The sequence below is a fragment of the Chlorocebus sabaeus genome, chromosome 6 (assembly GCF_047675955.1).
Source record: "Chlorocebus sabaeus isolate Y175 chromosome 6, mChlSab1.0.hap1, whole genome shotgun sequence".
NCBI classification, from domain to species: domain Eukaryota; kingdom Metazoa; phylum Chordata; class Mammalia; order Primates; family Cercopithecidae; genus Chlorocebus; species Chlorocebus sabaeus.
Window position 1 is genome coordinate 4,043,063 of NC_132909.1, and position 23,627 is coordinate 4,066,689.

General features: G+C 48.1%; 2 protein-coding genes and 1 pseudogene across 5 annotated transcripts in view; 2 read left to right on the forward strand and 1 right to left on the reverse strand.

Annotated features, from left to right (window-relative positions):
* Positions 1 to 23,627, forward strand: part of LOC103247837 (leukocyte immunoglobulin-like receptor subfamily A member 6) — a 79,227-nt gene that overhangs the window by 15,400 nt on the left and 40,200 nt on the right. The window lies entirely within an intron of this gene.
* Positions 1,073 to 2,130, reverse strand: LOC103235251 (ATP-dependent zinc metalloprotease YME1L1 pseudogene; annotated as a pseudogene).
* Positions 12,468 to 23,313, forward strand: LILRB5 (leukocyte immunoglobulin like receptor B5). 4 transcript variants are annotated; one of them, XM_073015974.1, is made up of 14 exons: positions 12,468 to 12,859; positions 13,330 to 13,365; positions 13,553 to 13,837; positions 13,985 to 14,284; positions 14,737 to 15,033; positions 15,278 to 15,580; positions 15,867 to 15,917; positions 16,206 to 16,253; positions 17,300 to 17,416; positions 17,734 to 17,797; positions 17,880 to 17,917; positions 18,177 to 18,229; positions 19,109 to 19,267; positions 19,347 to 23,313. In XM_073015974.1, the coding sequence occupies exons 1-14, from the start codon at positions 12,826 to 12,828 to the stop codon at positions 19,473 to 19,475; spliced, it is 1,914 nt and encodes a 637-aa protein (XP_072872075.1). In that variant the 5' UTR covers positions 12,468 to 12,825; the 3' UTR covers positions 19,476 to 23,313. The 4 variants fall into 4 exon arrangements, with proteins under 4 accessions (XP_072872075.1, XP_072872076.1, XP_072872077.1 ...); XM_073015975.1 differs by lacking the exon at positions 19,109 to 19,267 and having other exon boundaries at positions 16,203 to 16,253; XM_073015976.1 differs by lacking the exon at positions 19,109 to 19,267.

Below are 23,627 nucleotides of genomic sequence, written 5' to 3' on the forward strand. Positions count from 1 at the left end.
ATAATGGACTCTGGGGACTCACAGGGAACAATGGGAGGAGGATGAGGGATAAAAGACCACACACTGGGTACAGTGTACACTGCTCGGGTGATGAATGCACCAAAATCTCAAAAATCACCACTAAAGAACTTATTCCTGTAACCAAACACCACCTGTTCCCCAAAAACTATTGAATTTTTTAAAAAACAATAAATAAAAATAAATTTATCACATTAACAGCAACAACAATGGCAAAAACCCAATTTCACGTAGCATAATGGTTTCATGGTCTATGCATGTTATAACACGTCATTGGTCTTTGTTCCCTTATGTGACTGAAGAATATTCCATTCTACGGCTGTATCACATTTTGTTTATGCATTCACCAATTGATGGACATTTGAGTTGCTTTCACTATTTAGCTATCATGAATAATGACACAAAAGGACATACATTTGGTTTTTTTTTTCATTTTTGAAAGATTATAATTATTTATTTTATTTTATTTTGAGACAGAGTCTCACTCTGTTGCCCAGGCTAGAGTGCAGTGGTGTGATCTCAGATCCCTGCAACCTCTGTCTCCTGGGTTCTAGCAATTTTTGTGCCTTAGCCTCCCAAGTAGCTGAGATTACAGGCGTGCGCCACCACAGGTGTCTATTTTTTTTGTATTTTAGTAGAGACAGGGTTTCACTGTGTTGGCCAGGCTGCTCTCGAACTCCTAGCCTCAAGCCTTCCATTCGCCTCAGCCTCCCAAAGTGCTGGGATTACAGGCATAAGCCACCACACTGTGCCAAAAGGTTATAATCATTTAAATTCGGGTTGCAACTGTATGCTTACAATTCTCTACATTTAGATTAAAAAACATTTTATTTATGGTCAATCTGGAACATAATGCATCTTAATTCAGTTGCCACTGATGTATATAGAAGGCTAAAAGGAGAATTTTTTTTTTTTCTTTTTTTTTTTTTTTGAGACGGAGTCTTGCTCTGTCGCCCAGGCTGGAGTGCAGCAGCAGGATCTCAGCTCACTACAAGCTCTGCCTCCCGGGTTTACACCATTCTCCTGCCTCAGCCTCCCAAATAGCTGGGACTACAGGCGCCCACCACCACGCCTGGCTAATTTTTTGTATTTTTAGTAGAGACGGGGTTTCACCATGTTAGCCAGGATGGTCTCGATCTCCTGACCTCGTGATCCGCCCACCTCGGCCTCCCAAAGTGCTGGGATTACAGGTGTGAACCACCGTGCCCAGCAAAGGGGGAGAATTTTTATTCACATCTAGTAGAGGAACCAACCATAAAATCATTAGTTACTTTCAACTTAATAACTAATTGACATTTCCCAAATGAGCTGTCCTTAATCCTGATAATTCTTTATTTTTTTTTAAATATATTTGCCACGGGACGCTGATTTGCAATAGGAGTCACGATGGGAATAACCAAAATTGAGTAAATGTGACAAAAGATTGACAAAATGTTTCACACCCTTAAATTACATCACGTCGAGAAAGAGGAGAAAGCATTGCAAAAAGGAGACTACTGCAATGCTACTTACATTCTTGCAATAAAACCGGCAAAGCATCCATATCAAGAGAGTTCTCCTCTCACTTCCAGCTTTTTCCCCTCAAAAACAATTTGAATCTCTTTGGCACCCAAAGTCTCACAGGTCAATAAAGGTTCTGCTAGATTCTTATGCTCCTCTGCCTGAGTTTTCAAGATAAGTTTCGCTCATTTGTATGAGTCCCTTAGAAGGGTTCTTATTTCATGTTCGATGGCAGATTGAGTTTCTGGACTTAGTTTCCCTGTATCACTGTAAGTCATAACTCCAAGATTTTCACTAATTCCAAATTTGATAACTATCTGCTTTGCTATTTTAGTGACATTAGCAAAATCACTGGAAGCACCTGTTGTAATATGGTCAGTTCCAAATAAAAGCTCCCCTGCCACTCTTGCTCCCATACTAATGTCCATTTGTGCAAGCAGCTGGGCTTGTTTCATTCCATCTGTCATCACCAGGTAACAGGGACACATGTCCAAATATTGGCCCTTGTGGCATGATTGTAGCTTTGTTGATAGACATTGCATCTTTTGTGTAATATGCAATAATGGCATGACCAGATTCATGATACGTTGTGATGGATTTGCTTTTGTTATCAATTTCTATGCTTCTTCTATCAGGCCACATTATAATTTTATCTTTGGAAAACTTCAGTTCCTTCATGGTAACCACTTCTTTTCCATCAACAGCTACAAAAGGATGTATATTTGGTGTGATTTCATTCATATGAAATGTCCAGAATAGACAAAGCCATAGAAACAGAAAGTAGACTAGTGATTTAAGGCTGAGGGAAGGGGAGAATTAGGACTGAGTACTTAGGAGGTTCTTTCTGAGGTGATGGAAATGCTGTGGGATGAGGTAGGGATGGTGATTGCACAGTATAGTGAAGACACTAAAATCCATTTATTTGTACACTAAAAAGTGGTGCATTTCATATGGTGTGAGTTACGTCACATAACTAAGTAAATAAATAAATAACGTATATCCAGGCTTCTGCCCAGGGTTTGGGAAGCTGGAAAGAGTTTCACTAGCTGGGCACAGTGGCTCACACCTATAATCCCAGCACTTTGGGAGGCTGAGGAGGGTGGATCGCCTGAGGTCAGAAGTTTGAGACCAGCCTGCCAAACATAGTGAAACCCCATCTCTACTAAAAATACAAAAAAAAATAGCTGGGTGTGGTGGCGCATGCTTGTAATCCCAGCTACTAGGGAGGCTGAGGTAGGAGAATCCCTTGAACCCGGGAGACAGAGGTTGCAGTGAGTGAGCCAAGAGATCATGTCATTGTACTCTAGCCTGGGCAACAAGAGTGAAACTCCATGCCTCCCCACCCCACCCCCCCAAAAAAAGAGCTTCACTGCCATCCTAACCATGAGTAAAACTCAGATCAACTCCATAATGTATATTTCACCCGAGACCATCAGAAATCCGAGCTCTCGGAGCAACGGAGTAACCTGAATTCCAAGGAGGAGTAGGATGCCATGACAGCCTCTACAGAGGCAGAACACACGAGGGTGGGAGGCTGCCATACAAGCTGGGAAGGAGAAATCAGATGAAATTGTCAGGAATTCAAGAGTCCATGTTTGCTGGCCTCCAAGAGACGAGGATCTCTGGGAACTTAAGACAGAGGAGCACTTCACATTCAGCCACGAGCTCTTTTCCGTGGATCTCAACTGGACATTCACAACATAGATTGGAAGTAAGGTGGAGACCCAAAATTTGTGGTCAGACATGATTACCTTCCACTGTGTGTGGCCTGAAACTTCTCCCATGTGTAGATACTTCTCCCATGTGTAGAAAAAGACTTAAGTCATTGGCAGAGGATGGGCAAAACCTGCCAATCTCACAATACAGGAAACAACCCATTGTGGACGTAATAAGGTAGATTTAAGTCTATCACTAGAAGTACTGTGGAAAATTTCTGAAACCATAATCCCAGATATACAAATGTCAGGGGAGGGCCAGGAAATTCCTGCCCTAATCAACCAAAGCTACCAGGTACAATCCAGCTGCCAAGGGGAAGGAGGACACGAACACTGAGAGAGCCCCACCCCCGAGGCCCACAGACATAGAAATTGCCCAAGACTGGCAAGGACTTCATGACTAAAACACCAAAAGCAATGGCAACAAAAGCCAAAATTGACAAATGGGATCTCATTAAATGAAAGAGCTTCTGCACCGCAAAAGAAACTACCATCAGAGTGAACAGGCAACCTACAGAATGGGAGAACATTTTTGCAATCTACCCATCTGACAAAGGGCTAATATCCAGAATCTACAAAGAACTTAAACAAATGTACAAGAATAAATCAAACAACCCCATCAAAAAGTGGGCAAAGGATATGAACAGACACTTCTCAAAAGAAGACATTTATGCAGCCAACAGACATGTGAAAAAATGCTCATCATCACTGGCCATCAGAGAAATGCAAATCAAAACCACAATGAGATACCGTCTCACACCAGTTAGAATGGCGATCATTAAAAAGTCAGGAAACAACAGGTGCTGGAGAGGATGTGGAGAAATAGCAACACTTTTACACTGTTGGTGGGATTGTAAACTAGTTCAACCATTATGGAAGACAGTGTGGTGATTCCTCAAGGATTTAGAACTAGAAATACCATTTGACCCAGCCATCCCATTACTGGGTATATACCCAAAGGATTATAAATCATGCTGCTATAAAGACACATGCACACGTATGTTTATTGCGGCACTATTCACAATAGCAAAGACTCAGAATCAACTCAAATGCCCATCAATGATAGACTGGATTAAGAAAATGTCACACATTGGAATAATATGCAGCCATAAAAAAGGATGAATTCATGTCCTTTGTAGGGACATAGATGAAGCTGGAAACCATCATTCTCAGCAAACTATCGTAAGGACAGAAAACCAAACGCCGTGTGTTCTCACTCATAGGTGAGAATTGAACAATGAGAACCTTTGGACACAGGAAGGGGAACATCACACACTAGAGCCGGTCGTGGGGAAGGGGGGAGGGGGTAGGGATAGCATTAGGAGCTATACCTAATGTAAACGACGAGTTAATGGGTGCAGCACACCAACATGGCACATGTATACATATGTAACAAACCTGTACGTTGTGCACATGTACCCTAGAACTTAAAGTATAATTTAAAAAAAAAAGAAAGAAATTGCCCAAGACTGAGGCTGGGTGAGGACAGGAGAAATTCCTACTCCCCACCGTGCGCCTACCCCTGAGAAGCAAGCAAGAGCAGTCCACAGCCGGGGGAGGCACCAGGTGGAGTACAGGATAGATGCAGTGGAGTCCATCCAGCTGTGGAGTCAGCAGTCCTAGTGCAAGTAGGAGGGGCCCATGATTGGGATAGCCATGGGGCAAGAAAGGAGGACATGCATGGACCCAACACCAGCGACTCCCTCTCACCAAGGACCATGTAGCCACCACTGTAGCTGAAAGTCTCACCTGTGACCAGCAGAGAGGTCTGGATGTGATGCCATCCATTGAAGAGACCAGCAATCCACCTGGTAACGACTTGATGACATGGAACACATTCGACCTAGGAGGGGGCAGCAAACCTCCCTTAGTCCAGTGGATGCTTGTGCTGAAAATGGGTTTGTCGGAGCTCATGGAAGGAGTCTGTGAGGACTCCGAATGTCTGATGTGTTTAAACGAAATAGCCCAAGACTTATTCTCAGAATGGAAATCCAGATGCCCACAAAATCAGTGGAGGGAATGAGAACATGGCCACAAGATATTCTGGGGAAGACCTGAGATATGTACCATGCAGTGGTTTGATTTTACCGGTACTGAAAGAACATTGAAATGGCCTCTTAAAATTGGATGTATTGAACAGTTTGTGAATGAGACACTGCAGTTTGGGGGTTCTGCTACCACAGATGTAAACAGGGATACAGAAAGCTGTAGATGATATACATAATAGGTATAGCTATAAAGACAATAAATGGGCCAGGTCCGGTGTCTCACGCCTGTAATCCCAGCACTTTGGGAGGCCGAGGCAGGTGGATCGCCTGAGTTCAGGAGTTCGAGACCAGCCTGACCAACATGGTGAAACGCTGTCTCTACTAAAAATACAAAAATTAGCCGGGCATGGTGCTGTTCACCTGTAATCCCAGCTACTCGGGAGGCTGAGGCAGGAGAATCGCTTGAACCCGTAAGGCAAAGGTTGTAATGAGCCAAGATTGAGCCACTGCACTCCAGCCTGGGCGACAGAGCAAGACTCTGTCTCAAAAAAATAAAATAAAATAAAAGTAAATGAATCTCCTACAACATGTGAGGCCAGGTTCAGTAGCAGCAGGGACCCCAGAATAGACAAATGGAGGTGCTTATTGGGCCCTGGGAAATAGGGAGCGTTATAAGGATTACTTCACTGCCCAGGAAGAGAGGCGTATCTGCAGCTCGGACCCAAGGGGGCTGGTCTAATTCTAGGGAAGCGGATTACCACAGCTGTTCAGTCTACAGGGCCATGTGTCTCTGCTCAGTCAATACTCTATTTCCCTGGGAAATGGGGTAACACGTCAGATCACCCCGGGGATGCTCAGCTCAGCCATGGCACCACTTTGTCCAGAGGCAGGGTGTCACTTTAGCTCAGGCATGGAAGACATGGCTGATTTCGGAGTCCAGGGCATTGTTCCACTAGGATGTAGGGTGTGATGGTTCATACTGAGTGTCAACGTGATTGGATTGGAGGATGCAAAGTATTGATCCTGGATGTGTCTATGAGGGTGTTGCAGAAGGAGATTAACATTTGAGTCAGTGGGCTGGGGAAGGCAGACCCACCCTTTACCTGGGTGGGCACCATCTAATCAGCTGCCAGCAAATACAAAGCGGGCAGAAACACGTGAAGAAATGAGACTGGCCTAACCTCCCAGCCTACATCTTTCCCCTGTGCTGGATGCTTCCTGCCCTTGAACATCAGACTCCAAGTTCTTCAGTTTTGGAACTCGGACTTGCTCTCCTTGCTCCTCAGCCTGCAGACAGCCTATTGTGGGATGCTGTGATAGTGTGAGTTATTTTTTAATTTTAACTTTTTTTTGAGATGGAGTCTCACTCTGTTGCCAGGCTGGAGTGCAGTGACGCAACTTCGGCTCACTACAACCTCTGCTTCCCGGGTTCGACTGATTCTTCTGCCTCAGCCTCACGAGTGACTGGGACCACAGGTGCACCCCACCACGCCTGGCTAATTTTGTATAATAGTGTGAGTTTATACTTAATAAACATCCATATATATATGGTGTATATACATATATATGTATGGTGTATATATATGTATGGTATGATATATATACACACATATATACAGTATATATAATATACATATATATGCACACACATATCTCTATATATACATATATACCATTAGTTCTGTCCCTCTAGAGAACCCTAATACATTAATATAATAGTATATATACTCTGTGTGTATATATATACATACAAAATCGTATATATACACACATATGTATACATATATACGATTTTATACATATATACACACACACACATATATATACACCACTAGTTCTGTCCCTCTGGGGAACCCTAATACATTAGTATAATAATATATATGCCCTGACTAATACACTAATGTAATAATATATATTCACAGACATATATATACACACACACACATATATACACCATTAGTTCTGTCCCTCTGGAGAACCCTAATACATTAATATAATAATATATATGCCCTGACCAATACACTAATAATATATATTCACAGACATATATACACACACACACACACACACATATATATACACCATTAGTTCTGTCCCCCTGGAGGACCCTAACACATTGATATAATAATATATATGCCCTGACTAATACACTAATATAATAATACATATTCACAGACATATATATACACATACACACACATATATATACACCATTAGTTCTGTCCCCCTGGAGAACCCTAATACCTTAATATAATATATGCCCTGACTGATACACTAACATAATAATATATATTCACAGACATATATATACATACACACACATATATATACACCATTAGTTCTGTCCTCCTGGAGAACCCTAATACCTTAATATAATAATATATATGCCCTGACTGATACACTAACATAATAATATATATTCACAGACATATATATACACATACACACACATATATATACACCATTAGTTCTGTCCCCCTGGAGAACCCTACTACACAGGTTGTCACATCAGCACAGGCACAGGGTCATTACTCTTGTGAAACCCATGGCACCATTTCCACTTCAGCTCAGTGCCTGAGGGTCAGGATGCATCTGCTACTGGGAAAGGTGGATAGAGTGGCTCTACGGCAGCTTGGCACAACAGGATAGTGAATAGCAGCAGCTCAGCCCGGGGATGGCAGGCCACTAGGCAAGGCTGGCTCAGCGGTGACAACCCCTCAGCAATGGAAGAATGCTGTGGCTATGTGTCCCCCGGAGATCCAGAGTGGATCCCATTCCACAATGGCATAGTGCCAGAGCCACAACAGCCACGGACAGTGGGGCACAGTGTCGGTCTTTTCTCCTGGGTGAGTGCAGCTGTGTGGTGGGTAGCTCCATCAGCTGTGCTTAGCATCTGTGAAAGGGAATCTCCAACGGTGAGATCTACAGGTGTCCCAAGTGTTGATGGAAGCTGCTAGGTTCTTTTCTCAGCTTTTTCCATCAAGGAGAAGTCCCTCTTTATTCCAAGCTGATCCTGACTGGGGGATGGGGTGATAGAGGTACGGTGCTACTTTCATTTATTATGTGGCCATCTGTGATTTTTAATGCAATGGCTAAAATGGCAGACGTAGAATTCAGAATCTGGGTGCCAGACGAAGATCGTTGAGGTACGGAAGAAAGTTGAAACCCAATCCAAGGAATCTAACCCAGTAAAATGACACAAGAGGTGGAAGATGAAATAGACATTGTAAGAAAGAAAGAAACTGATTTTACAGAGCCGAAAAACTCATTACAAAAATTGCATAATACAATAAAAAGTAGTAACGGCAAAATAGACCAAGATGAGAAGAGAATCTCAGAGCTCAAAGACTGCTTCTATGGCCAGGCGTGGTGGCTCACACCTGTAATCCCAGCACTTTGGGAGGCCGAGGTGGGTGGATCACAAGGTCAGGACATCAAGACCATGGTGAAACCCCATCTCTACTAAAAATACAAAAAATTAGCTGGGCGTGGTGGCGAGTGCCTGGAGTCCCAGCTATTTGGGAGGCTGAGGCAGGAGGATGGTGTAAATCCGGGAGGCGTAGCTTGCAGGGAGCCGAGATCACACCACTGCACTCCAGCCTGGGCAACAGAGCAAGTCTCCGTCTCAAAAAAAAAAGATTCAATCATCAAGAAATACAAACTCTGAGCCCTGCATGGTGGCTCACACCTGTAATCCCAGCGCTTTGGGAGGTTGAGGTAGGTAGATCACCTGAGGTGGGGAGTTCGAGACCAGCCTGACCAACCTAGAGAAACCCCATCTCTACTAAACATACAAAATTAGCCAGGTGTGGTGGCGCATACCTGAAATTCCAGCTACTCAGGAGGCTGAGGCAGGAGAATCGCTTGAACCCAGGAGGAGGAGGTTGCAGTGAGCCGAGATTGCGCCTCTGCACTCCAGTCTGGGCAACAAGAGCGAAACTCTGTTTCAAAAAAAAAAAAAAAAGAAAAGAAAAGAAAAGAAATACAAACTCTGAATAGACCAATAACTGACAAGTAACTGACAAGATTGAAGCCATAATAAAAAGTCTACCAGTAAAGCAGAGCCTAGGACCCGATAGTTTCACTGCTGAATCTACCAAACATTTAAAGAACCAGTAACAATCCTACTGAAACTATTCAGAGAAAAGGAGGTGGGAAAACTTCCAAGGTCACTCTACAAGGCTAGTATTACCCTGATACCAAAAACAGACCAAGACAAATCAAGAAAATAAAACTACAAGTCAATGTCTGATGAATATCGGTGCAAATATGTTCAACAAAACACTAGCAAACTGAATTCAACAATACATTTAAAAAGATCATTCATCATGACCAAGCAGGATTTATCCCTGGGGTGCAAGGATAATTTAACATACACAAACCAATCAGTGTGATACATCTTATCAACAGAACGAAGGACAAAAAGCATATGATCATTTCAGTTGATAAAAATCAACTCATTTCAGTTGATAAAAAATTCATTTGATAAAAATCAACAAGCCTTAAAAAAAAAAAAAAAAAAAAAACCTGGGTGTGGCCAGACACAGTGGCTCATGCCTGTAATCCCAGACCTTTGGGAGGCCGAGGCAGGCAGATCACTAGAGGTCAAGAGTTTGAGACCAGCCTGGCCAACATGGTGAAACCCCATCTCTACTAAAAATACAAGAATTAGCTGATGTGCTCGCTTGAACCCAGGAAGCTGTGGTTGCAGTGAGCTGAGATCGTACCACCGCACTCTAGTCTGGGTGACAGACCGAGATTCTGTCTCAAAAACTGGGTGTAGAAGGAACATACCTCCACATCATAAAAGCCAAGCATGACAGATCCATAACTAGTATCATACTGAATAAAGAAAAACTGAAAATCTTTCCTCTAAGATCTTGAACATGACAAAGAATGCCCCCGTTCACCACTGTGATTCAACATAATTCTGAAAGGTCTAGCTACAGCAATCAGACAAGAGAAAGAAATAAAGGGCATCAAATTGACAAGGAAGAAGTCAAATTATCCTTGCTTGCAGATGATATGATTATTTTATTTTATTTTATTTTATTTACTCTTATTGAGACAAAGTGTTGCTCTGTTGCCCAGGCTAGAGTGCAATGGCATAATTTCGGCTCACTGCAACCTCTACCTTCTGGGTTCAAGCGATTCTCCTGCCTCAGCCTCCTGAGTAGCTGGGATTGCAGGCACCTACCACCACACTTGGCTAATTTTTGTATTTTTAGTAGAGACGGGATTTCACCATATTGGCCAGGCTAGTCTTGAGCTCCTGACCTCGTGATCTGCCCACCTCAGCCTCCTGAGTAGCTGGGATTACAGGCACCTACCACCACACTCGGTTAATTTTTGTATTTTTAGTAGAGACGGGATTTCACCATACTGGCCAGGCTGGTCTTGAACTCCTGACCTCGTGATCTGCCCACCTCAGCCTCCCAAAGTGCTGAGATTACAGGCATGAGCCACTGCGCCCGGCCGATACGATCTTATTTTTAATGGTATTAATTTAAGGTACAATTTTGCCTTCACAATATCTGCCTAACTCATCTCAATAAATACCCAGTTGTTTAAAAAATACTAATAAATAAACAGACGCCTTTTTTGTTTAATATACCATTTGTTATTCATTCTTGTCGGGTGACTTTCCTCCCACACACCTGATCTTGCAAAAAGGATTTCTCCCAAGGCTGTCCCTGGCATCAGACCTTGTGATGGGGGATTGTGGCAGCTGCTCCTGTCTCGCTGTCCCCAAAGTAGCATCAGCTCTGGTTTATACCCAGGAGGGACAGGACTAATGCCAGCCTCAGGTTCATATGTGGGATAGACGCACATATGACAGACGCACTGTCTGGAAACAGTGGACTGAATCTGGTTTTGGGGGCTTTTTTCGTGTGTGTGTGTGTGTGTGTGTGTGTGTGTGTGTGTGTGTTTGTTTTTAGACAGAGTCTAGCTCTTGTTGACCAGGCTGGAGTACATGGCACGATCTCGGCTCACCGCAACCTCCGCCTCCTGGGTTCAAGCGATTCTCCTGCCTCAGCCTCCCAAGTAGCTGGGATGACAGGCGCTCGCCACCACGCCCAGCTAATTTTTTTGTATTTTTCGTAGAGACAGGGTTTCTCCATGTTGGTCAGGCTGGTCTCAAACTCCCGACCTCAGATGATCCGCCCACCTCAGCCTCCCAAAGTGCTGGGATTACAGGCATGAGCCACCACGCCCTGCGACTGAATCTATTAAACACAAAAACAGGAGAGGCGGCCCCATGCTGATCGCGGACTTCAGTCAGTGGGCGGAGATATCCCAGCTCCTGTCCACAAACAGCTTCATCTGGAGCCCCTACCCCCTCCCTGACTGTGAGGGGTTCCTCTTTTGTCCCACACAAAAGTGGAAATTTCCTCCCTAATGACCCCGGGATGGTCTTAGACACACGCTAGCTGTTAGCTTTCAACTCTGTTCTTTGATGTGCAACCTTCTCAAGTTAAAAAAAACTTTTCATTTCTTTTTCTGCACAAAACTTTCATAATCTACACATTTCAGATATATATATGTATGTATGTTTTGAGACAGGGTCCTGCTGTCTCACCCAGGCTGGAGTGCAGTGCTATGATCATACCTCACTGCAGCCTGGACCACCCAGGCTCAGGCAATCTTCCCACCTCCGTCTCCCAAATAGCTGGGACTGCAGTCATGCACAAACACACCTGATTATTTCTTTTTTATTATAGGCAGACACGGGGTCTCACTACGTTCCCCAGGTTGGTCTTGAACTTCTGAGCTCAAGGGATCCTCCATCCTCAGCCTCCCTAGGCGCTCAGATTCCAGGGGTGGGCCACCGTGCCGGGAACTTCAAACATATTATAAGGAGCGTTTCTTGGTATTTGGAGCAGATGTGGGCTCTTGAGTGGGGGCATCAAACATCCTCCTCAACTACAGAGCTCAACGCCAGGATCCTCTCACACCCCAACCACTCCTGTCCTAATCTGGTCTGGAAATTCACCATGGCCGATCCCCCTCCCATGTCCCAGGCACCACTGACCCCCACGTCCACTCTGAGAAGCTGAGGTCATGACCACAAGCTCCAAATAAACAAGGCTCAAGCAAAAGCCACTTTACTGTCTAAGATCATGTAATCAGTGGAAGTGGGAATAAAATTCAGCTCCCTCCTCCACCCCCTGAGTCAGATGACAAACCTGAGTAATTGTTCTGAAAACCTTGAACATGGTTGGAGGTAGAGAGGGACGGCCAAGGACAAAGGGGCACTGAGGAGGCAGGAACGACTCAGGGGTTCATTCCCGGAGGAGGGGGTTTTGCTGCTGTGCCCCAGCCCTTGGTGAGCTGAGCATAGGTCACTAGACAGTGGCTAGGGCTCAGGGCGACCCCATTTCTGTCTGAAATGTCTGCGGAGAGCCTGGAGGTCACCCCAGCCCCATCCCTGGGGAAATGAGAGCCAGGCTCTTGGGGAGGGCGGTTCCCCTTCCTGTTGCGGACGGGACAGCCTTGTGACAGCGAGAACCCAGCCTCCAGTCCACACTCTGCGTGTTTTTGTGTCCCGCCACGCACTGTGGTCTCATCCGCCCGCACAGCTGAGTCCAGTGGGAGCTGACGCCATGACCCTCACCCTCCCAGTCCTGATGTGCCTCGGTGAGGTTTGAAGAGGGGAAAGGAAGGCCCCAGTCTTGGAGGGAACTCAGTCTAAAGCCAGGCTCTGGTCTGTCAGAAAAGGCCGGGCGCGGTGGCTCAAGCCTGTAATCCCAGCACTTTGGGAGGCCGAGGCGGGTGGATCACGAGGTCAGGAGATCGAGACCATCCTGGCTAACATGGTGAAACCCCGTCTCTACTAAAAATACAAAAAACTAGCCGGGCGTGGTGGCGGGCGCCTGTAGTCCCAGCTACTCGGAGGCTGAGGCGGGAGAATGGCGTGAACCCGGGAGGCGGAGCTTGCAGTGAGCCGAGATCGCGCCACTGCACTCCAGCCTGGGCGACACAGCGAGACTCCGTCTAAAAAAAAAAAAAAAAAAAAAAAGAAAATCTGGTCTATCAGAGGCTTTGAGGGAGGAGAGGAACTCCTGAGGCTTCGGCGGGCAAATCTCTCACAGGGAACTCTCTTCCAGGGTTGAGTCTGGGCCCCAGGACCCACGTGCAGGCAGGTGAGTCTGTCCCCAGCTCTCCCAGGTCCCTCCTCCTCACTGGGGACAAAGACCCAACCCCGGGCAGCTGGGAGTGGAGATTGCTGTTCTGGGCTGACTGATGGGGACATCTGGAGGGTCCTGGGGCTGGGAGCTAGTATCTGAGGGATGAGGATGTCTTGGGATCCAGCCTCTGATTCCATTCTAGGCACCCCCCCCAAACCCACCCTCTGGGCTGAGCCAGGCTCTGTGATCATAAGGGGGAGCCCCGTGACCCTCTGGTGTCAGGGGCCCCTGGAGACTCAGGAGTACCGTCTGGATCAGGAGGGATTCCCATGGACCTGGGGGAGACAGAACCCACTGGAGCCTGGAGCCAAGGCCAAGTTCCACATTCGCTCCACGGTGTACAGCACTGCAAGGCAATACCGCTGCTACTTTGAGACCCCTGCAGGTTGGTCAGAGCCCAGTGACCCCCTGGAGCTGGTGGTGACAGGTGAGAGGACACTCAGGGGTCCCAGCCCCAGGCTCTGCCCTCAGGAAGGGGGTCGGCTCTCAGGGGCGTCTCCCTCTCACAGCCCAGCCCTGGGGATGATACGGGAGATGTGAGTCCCATTTAACACGGTGCCTCCTTCTCTCCTAGGATTCTATGCAGAGCCCACCCTCTCAGCCCTGCCCAGCCCTGTGGTGGCCTCAGGAGGGAATGTGACCCTCCAGTGTGATATACGGGACGGATTTCTCACGTTTGTTCTTGTTGAGGAAGAACAGAAGCTCCCCAGGACCCTGTATTCACAGAACCTCCCCAAAGGGCCTTCCCAAGCCCTGTTCCCTGTGGGTCCCATGACCCCCGGCTCCAGGTGGAGGTTCAGATGCTATTACTACTACAGGAAAAACCCTCAGGCGTGGTCGAACCCCAGCGACCCCCTGGAGATTCTGGTCCCAGGTGAAAAGGCCACCAGGCTTCTTTATATAATTTTGGGGAGCCAGATAGGTTGTTGGGAGTTTGGTTGATGACTGATCATGGCCAGGACCCCAGGAGGATGTGCTGATGGATGGGCTGAAGCTGTGAGGAAGACCCCATGGGGAGGCTCAATAGGGAAAGAGGAGCCTGAGTCACCCTCACCTGGAAAGGGGTCAACTCAGGAAGGCACTGGGTGTATCTGCTGCAATTTCCTGTCCCCCTGTGAGGAGAGGACAGACCAGACAGACAGTGGCCAGGAGCCAGGGAGACACTATGGGTCTGGAATTTCTCCAAGACAGACCCAGGTGAGAAGGAGCCCCTGGGATCTGAGACACAGAGCGTGAGAGACAGTGAGACCTGCAGGGCCAGGACTGGAGAAGGAAGGGGCAGAGGAGGAACCAGCCCTCGGAGTCCCAACCCGTCTTTCCCTCCAGGCGTGTCTAGGAAGCCCTCCCTCCTGGCCCCGCAGGGCCCTGTGGTGGCCCGTGGAGGCAGCTTGACCCTGCAGTGTCGCTCTGATGTCGGCTACGACAGATTCGCTCTGTACCAGAAGGGGGGACATGTCCTCCTCCAGCGCCCTGGCCAGCAACCCCAGGCTGGGCTCTCCCAGGCCAACTTCACCCTGAGCCCTGTGAGCCGCTCCCACGGGGGCCAGTACAGATGCTACGGCGGACACAACCTCTCCCCTAAGTGGTCAGCCCCCAGTGACCCCCTGGACATCCTGATCGCAGGTGAGGAGCCCAGCGGGTTCAGTCAGGGACCCAGGCTCTGCACAGGCCCTGCCGGGGAATCCAGTTAGTGATGTCCGGGATGAGGGGTGGGGGCGTCCCAAGGGAGGGAGAGACAGACAGAGATGGGATGGGCGGGGAGGGGGAGACTCAGAGAAAACAGAGACAGAGGCTCCTAGAGAGGCCTGGGGAGGTCTCAGCTCAGAATAAGGTGGGGTAGCCCCTCACCCATCCTCCTCCTCTCCAGTACTGATCCGTGACACACCCTCCATCTCAGTGCGGCCGGGCCCAACGGTGGCCTCAGGAGAGAACGTGACCCTGCTGTGTCAATCATGGCACAACATAGACACTTTATTTTTTACCAAGGAGGGTGCGGCCCATCCCCCGCTGCGTCTAAAGTCAAAGTACCAGTCTTATACATACCAGGCTGAATTCCCCATGGGTCCTGTGACCTCAGCCCAGGGTGGAACCTACCGATGCTACAGCGCAATCAGGTCCTACCCCTACCTGCTGTCAAGCCCTAGTTACCCCCTGGAGCTCGTGGTCTCAGGTGAGGACCCTGACCCTGAGAGAGCTCTGGGCTGGGATGGAGTCAGGGTTGGGGGGGTCGTGATGGGAGGCTCAGCCAGAGGGGGACTCACCCCTCAGAGGGGAGGAGGACAGTGAGGGCACCCCAGGCACGCCCACCCTTGGCCCCATCTCCTAGGTCACAAAAGGTGAAACGTAAGCAGAAGGAAGTTCCGGAGAAGCCACAGAGCAGGTGGAGGGAGGGGTCTCAGTGGAGGAGGGGACTCCAGCACCAAAGCTCCTCACTCCCTGCCTGTGCTTATTCCCAGGACCCTCTGGGGACCCCAGCCCCCCACCCACAGGCTCCACCCCCACACCTGGTGAGTCGTTGAGATCTGGGCTCAGAGGGAGCACGGCCTCCCCCAGGGCAGCCCTGAGTCTCCTGGAGGATCCCATTCCCCTCAAAGACTCAAGCATGAGCTTCCCTCCAGGGAGCCGGGCAGAGCCACAGGAGGGGCCACAGGCTGCCAGGGGCTCAGGCTGGGCCGGTGAGGGGCAGGGGGGCGAGGCAGAGGGAGGTGTTGGGGCCCAGCCTGGGGGAGGAGCAGCCGGGCTGACGTGGGGGGCAGGGCCGCCCCAGCCCTCACCTTCCCATCCTGACCCAGCAGGCTCTGAGGACCAGCCCCTCAACCCCACGGGGTCGGACCCCCAGAGTGGTGAGTGGGGGCTCTGAGTGGGAGGTGGACGGGGTCCTGGGGAGGCAGGGGTGGGTTCTGTCCTAGGTTCAGGCTCCTCTGGAGATGGTGATGTGCAGAAGCCCTTCCCCTGCCTGGGCCTCAGTTTCTCCAAGTGTAAAGGAGAGAGGCCTGCACAGGTGGGATTCTTCAGGGGCCTGTCCTGTCCCACCTGCAGCAGTGACGGAGACCTGGAGTGGAGGAGGGGAGCAGGGCCATGGTTTGAGGCATTCAGGCTCTTTCCCTGCAGCTCCAGGGCTCGGCTCTGGTGCTGGGAACAAGGGCTGCAGGTCAGACTCCCGGGTTCACTTCCCAGCTCGGCTGCATCCCACCATGGGGCCCCAGGCAGGTCAATTTTCTACTCCAAGTCAGGTTCAGCAGTTGTAAACGGACTCAGTCCCATCCAGCTCATAGAACCGCTACGAGGCGTAAGTGGAATCTCGGGATCTGGCCCTGTACACAGTTCAGCAGGGACACAGCCCTCCTGCTACCCTCAGCCCTTCCCAGATACACACAGAGCCTCTATCCAGACAGGTTCTGCATGGGAGTGTGGGAACTCGGCAGAGTGGGAAGCAGACCTGGCTGAGCTGGGGGTGAGAGCAATGTAGGGTCCGTCCTGCACAGCCCACTCCTTCCCCCAGGTCCTGGTGTGCTGGGGAAGGGAGGGTGGTAAGGAGGACACCAGTCCCAGATGGAGACACTAGCACAGGCCTCTCCTGTCAGATGAAGAGACCCAGAGCAAGAAGCGGGTGTCCACCTGGTAGGGCAGCAGGAGAACAACTGGGGAAAACACAAGGTCCCGGGTTCCCTTCCCAGACCTGCTTCTTCCAGGCTGGGGGGCCTGGGGCAGGCGATTCCCCTCTCTGAGCCTCAGTTTGCTCCTCTGTGAATTGGGGGGTTGGCAATCCCATGTTGCACGACTGCTGTGAGGGTTGGAGCTCATGAAGGAAAGACCTAGCTCGCGCCTGCACACAGTAGGTGCTCACATCAATGACGTCATACCCATTCCTGATGTCATCACGCTCAAGGTCTGGGAAGGCACCTGGGGGTTGTGACCGGGGTCTCAGTGGCCTTCATCCTGCTGCTCTTCCTCCTCCTCTTCCTTCTCCTCCGACATCGGCATCAGAGCAAACACAGGACATCGGGTGAGTAGGGAATGGGGTGACCCGTGGGCTGACTGAGGGTGGGCTCAGGGCACCAGCCAAAGGGAACCCAAACACACAGGAAACTCAGCTTAGAAAAACTGCTCCAGAAATTCCCAGGTGAAACATCGAGAAAGAAGAGAATAAATGTGAGCATGCGTGGCGGTGCTTGATTCTTCTGATTTTACTTTAAATTTATGATGTATTTAAAACCTCAGGGCCAGTGGGCCTCCAGGTTTCTTTCTTTCTGCTCAAGTTGTGTGTACAGGGCAGCTGGTTCGAATTCTCCCAAGCCTGACACTCTGTCCATTTCTGTCCAGCCCATTTCTACCGTCCTGCAGGGGCTGCGGAGCCAGAGCCCAAAGACCAGGTCCTGCAGAGGAGGTAATTCTGCCTAAAGACCCCAGACTCCCATCCGCCCGCACAGGCCCCTCACTGCCCCTCACACTCCCGTGTCCTCCCCCAGGGCCAGCCCAGTTGCTGACGCCCAGGAGGAAATTCTCAGTGAGTGACAAGAAAAGGGGGGCACCTGGGGTGGGCAAGGGGGCTCCAAAGTTTCTGTAGCAATGGGGGCATGAGCACAGGCTGGGAAGGGTCTGGGGCCAAGGGGAAGGTGGTCTGAACCCACACTATGGGACCTCGGGGACATCACAGTCGCTCTCTGGATCTCGGCCACTCTAGTGGGAGCTGGGCAGGGGCCAGCAGGACTCAGAGGTCTCAGGGAACCTTCCCAGGAGACAAACCACTTGCTCTGGCCCAGCAGATGCTGCCGTGAAGGACACACAGCCTGAGGACGGGGTGGAGCTGGACAGTCGGGTGAGACCCCGCCCCTGTCCCAGGCACCAAAGGCCTCCTGGTGCCAGATCTAATCCAGCAGGACTTCTCTGTCCTCTTCCCCCAGTTCTCAGCATCGTTGCGGTTGACCCCTCTTTGTCCAGCACGCTGCCTCCCGCCTGCTGTGACCTCACTCTCTCCTGCTGTCCTGGGACCTCGCGGGCCTCCTCCCGGGTCCCCTTCCCGCTCCTCCTCCTCTGTTTGGCCGTCTGGTGGTTAGAGTGCTCCCCAGGCCTCAGGAGGATGAGGAATAGATGAACCACCCTGCTCCCCTGGGCTCCCTTCATTCATTCATCCAGCTAGTGTTCCCAGGAGCTCACTGTGGATCGGGCTCCCCGTGGGAGCTGCAGACACAGCAGGGAGCAGAGCCGCCCCCGCCTCCTGAGCTCACCTCGTGGTGGGAGACAAAATGCAACTAAATGCACCATGAGCAGGAGTGCAACGTGCTGTAAGAAACATAAACCAGGGAAAGGGCAGAGTGGGGGGCAGTGGGGCCAGTCTGAATGTAAGGGGAGGGCTGTCTGCTCAGCTGTCATCTGAGAAGCCTGGACGGAGGGGGCCACAGGATCCTCTAATGGACGAGCCCCTGCAGGCAGAGGAAACAGCCGTGCAAAGGTCCTGAGGCAGCAGCGAGCTCTTGCAGGAAAGCGGGCATTAGGCTGCAGCCAAATGGGCAAGGTCAGAGTGAGGAGGAGAGGCCAGAACCACAGGGAGGGAGCGGCCAGACCCTCCACGGCCATAGGGCGTCCCTGAGATTCCATCAGGAAAGGGATGTAATCGGATCATCCTGGGAACAGTGAGGAAAATTGACTCCAGGGGGTCGGGGATTCAAGGACACCCCCCACCAGTGTCTTTCTCCAGCAGAGCCCACACAATGAAGACCCCCAGGCAGTGACGTATGCCCAGGTGAAACACTCCGGACCTAGGAGAGAAATGACCTCTCCTCCCTCCCCAGTGTCTGAGGAATTCCTGGACACAAAGGACACACAGGTGGAAGAGGACAGGCAGATGGACACTCAGGCTGGTCCTTTCCTCTCCAGGCCCCCAGGCCTCCCCCACCCCCAGCACGTTCCTTCCCTCTCACTCTCCCCTACTGCAGGCTGCTGCATCTGAAGCCCCCCAGGATGTGACCTACGCCCAGCTGCAGAGCTTGACCCTGAGACGGGAGGCAACTGAGCCTCCTCCAACCCAGGAAGGGGAACCTCCAGCTGAGCCCAGAGTCTTTTGAGACTCTGGCCATCCACTAGCCCATGGGGGACCCAGATCTTACACTCAACAGAAGGAGACTCAGGGACTCCAGAAGGCACGGGAGCTGCCACCAGTGGACACCAATGAACCCCAGCCAGCCTGGACCCCTAACAGAGACCACGAGGATATCCTGGGAACTTTGGGACTCACTCAATTCTGCAGTTAAAGATGACTAATATCCTTGCATTTTTGAAATAAAGCCACAGACTTCTCAATAAATCAATGAGCTGAGAAAACTAAAACAGAAATTAGAGAATGGTATAAATTGAATGATAATGTAAATATTACACATTAAATGATGAAATCGGAAAACTACAAATGAGTGAATGAATTAGAAAAGAATAAAACCTATGTAATTAATGACCTTGGCAATGATAGAATTTAGAAAAAGAACGACAAATTATTCCAAATGAAGGTGTGAGGAAGTGGACAAAAATAACAAGAGGAGTTACTAATGAGGACAAAACAACTACGTGAAAACTCAATGAAGTCAAAAAACTCATTCTTGAGAATGGTAATTACACTCACAAATCCTAGCCACAATAAGCAAGGAAAAAAGCAGGGGTCAGGCACACATTTCCATATGGGGGCGAAACAGCAGACAGCACCACAAATCTGACACACATTGCCTTTATTTTTTTCACTTTTAAGTACAGGGATACATGTGCAGGTTTGTTAGATAGATAAACTTGTGTCAAGGGGGTTTGTTTTGGTTTTTTGTGTGTGGTTTTTTTTTAATTTTTTTTGAGATGGAGTCTCGCTCTGTCACCAGGCTGGAGTGCAGTGGTACAATCTCCACTCACTGCAAGCTCCACCTCCCAGGTTCACGCCATTCTCCTGCCTCAGCCTCCCAAGTAACTGGGACTACAGGTGCCCACCACCACACCTGGCTAATTTTTGTATTTTTAGTAGAGATGGGGTTTCACCATCTTGGCCTGGCTGGTCTTGAACTCCTGACCTTGTGATCCACCCTCCATGGTCTCCCAAAGTGGTGGGATTACTAGGCTGTTTTCCTGATCCTCTCCCTCATTTCTCCCTTCACCCGCAAATGCACCCCAGTGTCTGTTGTTCCCCTCTATGTGTCCATGTGTTCATATCCTTTAGCTCCCACTTATAAGTGAGAACATGCAGTATTTGGTTTTCTGTTCCTGCATTAGTTTCCCAAGGATGATGGCCTCCAGCTCCATCCTGCCCCTCAAAGGACATGCTCTCATTCATTTTTATGGCTGCATAGTATTCCATAGTGCATATGTGCCACGTTTTCTTTATCCAGTCTGTCATTGATGGGCATTTGGGTTGATTCGATGTCTTTGCTATTGTGAATGGTGTTGGAATGACCATTTGCGTCCATGTGTCTTTATGGTAAAATGATTTATATTCATCTGAGTATATACCCAGAATTGGGATTGCTGGGTTGAAGGGTAGTTCTGCTGAAAGCTCTTTGAGGAATCGCCATACTGCTTTCCACAATGGTTGAACTAATTTACACTCTCACCAATGGTGTATAAGTGTTCTCTTTTCTCTGCAATCCCACCAGCATCTGTTATTTTTTGACTTTTTAATAATAGCTATTCTGACTGGTGCAAGATGATATCTCATTGTGGTTTTGATTTGCATTTCTCTAATGATCAATGATGTTGAGGTTTTTTCTGTATGCTTGTTGGCACATGTATGTCTTCTTTTGAAAAGTGTGTGTTTGTGTACTTTGCCCACATTTTAAGGGGGTTGTTTGTTTTCTCTCTTGTAAATTTGCTTAAGTTCCTTATAGATGCTGGATATTAGACCTTTGTCAGATGCGTAGTTTATAAATACGTTTTCCCATTCTGTAGGTTGTCTGTTCACTCTGTTGATACAGACAACTGTGCAGGAGCTCTTAAGTTTACTTAGATCCCACTGGTGAATTTGTGCATTTGTTGTGATTGTTTATGGTGTCTTTGTCATGGAATATTTGCCCATTCCTATGTCCAGGATAGTATTGCCTGGATTGTCTTCTAGGGATTTATGGTTTTGGGCTTTACATTTAAGTATTTAATCTGTCTTGAATTAATTTTTGTGTGTGGTATAAGGAAGGAGTCCAGTTGCAATCTTCTGCATATGGCTAACCAGTTATCCCAGCATCATTTATTGAATAGGGAGTCTTTTCCCCATTGCTTGTTTTTGTCAGCTTTGTCACAGATCAGATGGTCGTACATGTGTGGCCTTATTTCTGGGCACCCCATTCTGTTCCGTTGGTCTATATGCCTGCTTGTGTACCAGTGCCATGCCGTTTTGGTTACTGTAGCCTGGTAGTATAGTTTGAAGTCGGGTAATGTGATGCCCCCAGCTTTTTTCTTTTTGCTTAGGATTGCCTTGGCTATTCGGGCTTATTTTTGGTTCCATATGAATTTTATAATAGTTTTCTCTACTTCTGTGAAGAATGTTGTTGGTAGTTTGAGGGGAATAGCATTAAATCTGTACATTACTTTGGGCAGGATAGCCATCTTAATGATATTGACTCTTCTGATCCATGAGTATGGGATGTTTTTCTGTTTGTTTGTGTCTCCTCTGATTTCTTTAAGGAGCGTTTTATAATTTTCATTGTAGAGATCTTTCATCTCCACAGTTAGCTGTATTCCTAGTATTATATTTGTGTGTGTGTGACACTTGTGAATGGGATTGCCTTTCTTATTTGGCCCTCAGTTTGGCTGTTCTTGGTGTATTGAAATGCTAGTGAATTTGTACATAGATTTTGTATCCTGCAACGTTGCTAAAGTTGTTTATCAACTGGAGGAGCTTTTAGGCTGAACAATCAAGTTCTTTCAAATATCTGAAAAGCCTTTTCAAGAAGGATTACTACAAATAAGCACAGATAATGAAAACCACAATAAACATATAACTCTTCAAAGCCCAGACAATGAAGAACATTTACTAACATCAACACCGTCAAGAAAAACATGACCTCACTAAATGAGGTAAATAAGGCACCACGGACCAATCCTAGAGAAGCAAAAATATCTGACCTTTCAGACAAATAATTCAAAACAGTTTTGTTGAGGAATGTCAAAGACACTCGAGATAAAACAGAAAAGGAATTCAGAATTCTATCTTATAAATTTAACATAGAGATTAAAATAATTTTTAAAAATCAAGCAGAAAAATTCCAGAACTGAAAAAAATGCAATTGGCATACTGAAGAATGCATCAGAGGCCTTTAATAGCAGAATTGATCAAGCAGAAGAATAATTAGTGAAGACAGGTTATTTGAAAATACACAGGATCAAGAAAATGAGGTGTATATATATATACACACACACACACACACACACACACACACATATACATATACACACACCATGGAATACTATGCAGCCATAAAAAAAGAATGAGATCATGTCCTTTGCAGGAATGTAGATGGAGCTGGAGGTCATTATCCTCAGAAAACTAACTCAGGAACAGAAAATTAAATACCTCATGTTCTCACCTATTAGTGAGAGCTAAATGATGAGAACATGTGGTCACAGAGAGGAACAACAGACAGTGGGACATATTGAAAGGTGGGGGTTGGAAGAAGAGAAAGGATCAAGAAAAATAACTAATGGGTACTAGGCTTAATATCTGGGTGACAAAATAATCTACACAACAGTCAGAGCCTTGGCACTTGGGTCTGAACCTTGCTCAGAGTAAGAGTCTGCACGAACATCAGTTAAGTTTCCAGAATGACTACCATCTTGACTTACACTTTTAAAACTCTTCCCACTACATGGCCGGGCATGGTGGCTCACGCCTGTAATCCCGGCACTTTGGGAGGCCAAGATGGGCAGATCATGAGCTCAGGAGGTTGAGACCATCCTGGCTAACACGGTGAAACCCCGTCTCTAATAAAAATACAAAAAAAAAAAAAAAATTAGCCAGGCGTGGTGGTGGGCACCTGTAGTCCCAGCTACTCAGGAGGCTGAGGCAGGAGAATGGCGTGAACCCAGGAGGTGAAGCTTGCAGTGAGCCGAGATTGCACCACTGCACTCCAGCCTGGGCAACAGAGAGAAATTCTGTCTCAAAAAAATAAAAAGTAAAAAGATCTTCCCACTACATCAAAACAGGCCCTCAGATTTTTTTATTTTGTCTTCCAGTTATAAGACCTCTGAGCTGTTCCTCC